This window comes from Myotis brandtii, unplaced genomic scaffold, assembly GCF_000412655.1.
Source record: "Myotis brandtii unplaced genomic scaffold, ASM41265v1 scaffold79, whole genome shotgun sequence".
Classification (NCBI taxonomy): domain Eukaryota; kingdom Metazoa; phylum Chordata; class Mammalia; order Chiroptera; family Vespertilionidae; genus Myotis; species Myotis brandtii.
In genome coordinates, this window is record NW_005371173.1 from 6,246,033 (window position 1) to 6,250,263 (window position 4,231).

The 4,231-nt window shown below is 34.1% G+C and overlaps 1 protein-coding gene across 6 annotated transcripts in view; it reads right to left on the reverse strand.

Annotated features, from left to right (window-relative positions):
* The window catches only part of CUL3 (cullin 3), an 82,018-nt gene that overhangs the window by 50,869 nt on the left and 26,918 nt on the right, over positions 1–4,231 (reverse strand). For all 6 annotated transcript variants that reach the window (XM_014531064.1, XM_014531059.1, XM_014531063.1 and 3 more), the window contains exon 3: positions 3,834–3,947. In XM_014531064.1, coding sequence (XP_014386550.1) covers positions 3,834–3,947 — 114 coding nt within the window. The remainder of the gene's footprint in view (positions 1–3,833; positions 3,948–4,231) is intronic.

A 4,231-nucleotide genomic window follows, 5' to 3' on the forward strand; every position in this document is an offset into this window, starting at 1 on the left:
GATTTTGAAAATATAGCCTTTTATCTTTAAGACTAATCAGCAATACTAGTGTATCTTTGCAGTTTGTAAAAATGACTGGAAATATAGACAAATTTGAGTAAAAACATAAAAAGACCTTTGGAAATTCACCATAGTTTTAGGCAGAAAACTCATTATTAATTTTCTGTCATCCTATATATGACAGAAAATATTTTCCTCTTTCCTTTTACATTAATTCTAATAACTCAGTTATCTATAGAATGACATTGATAATTTCAGTTGGGTCAAGTTTCTAAACCTAATATTGTTCAATGCTTTTTTAAAATATATTTTATTGATTTTTTACAGAGAGGAAGGGAGAGGGATAGAGAGTTAGAAACATTGATGAGAGAGAAACATCGATCAGCTGCCTCCTGCACACCTCCTACTGGGGATGTGCCCGCAACCTAGGTACATGCCCTTGACCGGAATCGAACCTGGGACCTTTCAGTCCGCAGGCTGACACTCTATCCACTGAGCCAAACTGGTTAGGGCTTGGACAATGTTTTAATGGCAAAAAAAAAAACACTAGTCATAGATTATAATAATTAAATAACCTATATTGCAACAAACTTTTTCTATAAAATATTTTAAAAATTTCCCCAATCATTAATCTTTTAAACAATTAAAACTGAAAATTGAGCAATGCTAAACCAATCTTAAAAGTTTAACATCTTAATTGTTCTTTAAGGAAAAAATGAATTAAAAATAACTAATTTAAGTAAAGCAGAGATTATAAACTCTATTGCCTTTAGAAGCTAAGTCCTAAAGGATAAGTAGGAGCAAATCACATAGAGAGGAAACATTCTAGAAACATTTCCAGACAAAAGACATGTGTGATGATTCCAAGATGAGAGAGAAGAATCTCAGCAGGAAAGCAACATGATCACATGCTTGAAAATAGTAACCCTAGGAGCAATATTGAAAAGAGAATAGAGAGGAGCAAAATGAATGTTGTAAGACTAGTTATACAATGGAGAGAAATGAAGGTGCTCTGGTCTTGGGGAGATCTAAAAACAGAACTGCAGATTCTAGAAATATATGATGGAGAAAGAGAGGGAGAAGAAACTGACAATAATAAGTCCCAGGTTTCTGGCATAAACGAATAAAATGACACTGATTAGGAGCTCACTTGGAAATGCCAAGTTTGAAATACCTCTCAGACAATGAAGGGAGCCATCAACTAGACAAATGACTATGAATATGAATCTCAGAGACTGAGGCTGGAGACCTAATTTGGGAATCATTTGCACAGAGGCACCAAATAAAGTTAGGTGTACCAGGAGAAGGAAAACTAGGAAGAAGCTTCAAGAATGCCTTTATCTAAGAGGCAGAGGAGACGGAGTAGTGGCTGAGAAGGAAAAGTCAGAAAGGTAGGAGCATACAAAGGGAGTGAGTGCTTTGTCACAGTAATTAAGAACCCAACATGTTAGGAGAAAAGACTGGTCAAATGTGCCAAATATTGCTGAAAGATATCCAGGAGCATGAGAACTAGCAGCGATCTTTGCCTTCATAGATACGCAGATATGGTGATCTTGATAAGGGCAAGACTGAACAGAATTGTTCAGATAAAAATGCAAAATAAAGAGAATGAAAATTTGAATAGTTTAGACAGAAGCTTAACTGGAACATATTCAAAGCAAATGAAAGATGAGAAAAAGGGAAAGAACAAGTGTCAACAGTTCTTATAAGACATTTTAGTTGTGAATGGAAATGCAGAGGTCCGAAAGAAAACTCAGAAGATTTTGAGGAAGTGAATGGCCCAAACATATTTAAGCTGATAAGTAAGATCGAGTAAAAAGGCAGAACCTGAAGATACTTCAGGTTTTTCACAAGGTAGAAAGAGATGTGAGCTTTAACACAGGTGGAAGACTGGCCTCTGCCAGAGAGACACTACCCTCCATTAAAACAGGAAGGAAAAAGAAAAACACAAAAGGGGAGAAAATACAGGTGAAACTGTAGATTCAGTGGCATGACAGTTTCTACCTTATGCTTTCTTTTTTCTCTGAGAGGTAGAAGGCACTTGTTAACAGCGAAGTGACCAGTAGGAAAGCTGGAGGTTTGAAGAGAACTATTTCAAAGTGGTGGAATGAGCTGACTAGAGAGAGTCTGCCGGGTAGTGTGGAGGGCTGACTGGAGGTTTGTGACTATGTACAAAGTGGCACTCACCTACCCTGTGTGGGATTTCCTCCAGGAGAGGCCCAAGAAAGATTTAAGTGGCTGGGTTTATCCATAGTTTTAGCACTACCAGATGCGTTTGTTGAAAGGTTGAAGGGATGAGAAATATTAATACTAGTTAATTTTTACTGAGCACATTATAGTCCGGGGCCTTGCTAGTGCTTTATATGAATGGCCCCTTTAAGCCTCATGACTATCCCTACCAAGTTGGTACCATATTATTTTCATTTTATAAATGAGGAAGCTGAGGAATGAATTTGACAATCAATGTTCACATAACAGCTAGGATTCAAGGTTTGAGATTTCATGAGAAAAAAAGAATTGAAATAAAACAAATTTTAAAAATAACCTGATATAAGATTGCGTGTTGTATAATTTTAAAAATACTTCTGAATCAGAACAATGGGCCATGAAATTACAAGTGGTTTTCTTAGTGTTAGTGTTAGACAGTGTTAGAATTTAAAGACTCACCAAATCCAGAACTTTAAGAGAACAGCAATAAACTTATTTCACATTTATATCCCAGACATGATATATTTTCTTATGCTAATCATTGCCTCAAATGTCAACACATGAATCTATATCCTGAAGAAAGTGAGAATAAGGCTCAGAAAGACTAAACAATGTGTTACACCTTTTATCAAACCCCTGAAAAATGAAGTATCCTATCACCGACCCCCTTGTCACTAGGTCTACAAAACCACGAGTAATAGGCCTGACTGAATTAATTAGCAGAACAAAAAACTTTTTAGCTGTTTGCTTTCATTGAAAATTATTTCCAAACATTCCTTTACTCTATCAAGTGAAAGAAACTAGGTAAGCTTTCACCATTGTATTACAACTAAAGAAAACAAAATAAAAATTTGAAAAGCAAAGAGTAAACGCTTAGAAGAAAATCATTCTTTCCAATTTCCAAACGTGAACACTGAGGCAACAAGATGTTATCAGACTTGGTAATTTTGCAGTGACAGAATAATTAAGCAGCTTAATCAATTTTGTTTCATTCTATCATCATACTAAAGTTAAAAAAAAAACCTGATAGTTTAATCTCCTTGAAAGCAATTAAACACCTTCGCTCATCAATGTTTTCCAAACTGTCCTGCTGAAAAGGTATTTTTCTTGACTGACAGAAACAAAAAACAGTAATAGGTGAAAAATAGAATATATATCTGAAGAATATAAATACTGAAAGCATTTACCATTAAGAAAGATAGATGGCAGCTATTAGAGTATAATTATCACAAAAGTATTTCTATTAATGACATCCCCTGTCAGTAAAGATATGAAGACATTATAAATCTGTAACAGAATATTCACCTCTCATTTATCATGTTGTCATTCAACCACCTTTAGTCAAAAGAGATGCTAATAAAGCTTTTTGGTATTTCCCATTCTAAAGCAAAAATGCTAGATATTCAGAAAAAAATTACATCTTTCCCTTCCAGTTTTTCATTCTAATCATAAAGTATATAAAACACTATATAAACTAACATGACCCTTGCTAGGGCAATATTGTTAATTTTTTTTAAAGCACCTTCCACACTGACATATACTATTCAACTACATGTAACAAAGAAAACATTGTTTTGAAATGCCTAACTTCTTAAAGGGAAAACAATAAAAAAAACTCTACTTACCATATACATTAGTATGTCTCTAATCATCACCATAGCTGTTTGATGATCATTCCAAGCTTGATTTAGCGTTTGAAGAAAGTTGTTATTCAATGAATTAAGTACATCCTCTCGCACCTATTAACAGAAGAGTTCATTACAGTTTGTTAATACATACACATATGTGCACACACTCATATATAACATGCACTTATTTCTGTTCAATAAAATAATAAAGTGGACTCTTCAATTTTAAATTAAAAAATGTTATAGACCAGTAGAAACATTTTAAGCTAGAATATGTTATGTACAGATGACTAACAAATGTGTTTTGTATAGTCCAAGCCCTTTCCCTTGATCTTCAGAATCAAAAAGCAATCTCTTGGGCATTTTTTAACATCACAGTAAAAAAAAAAAAAAAA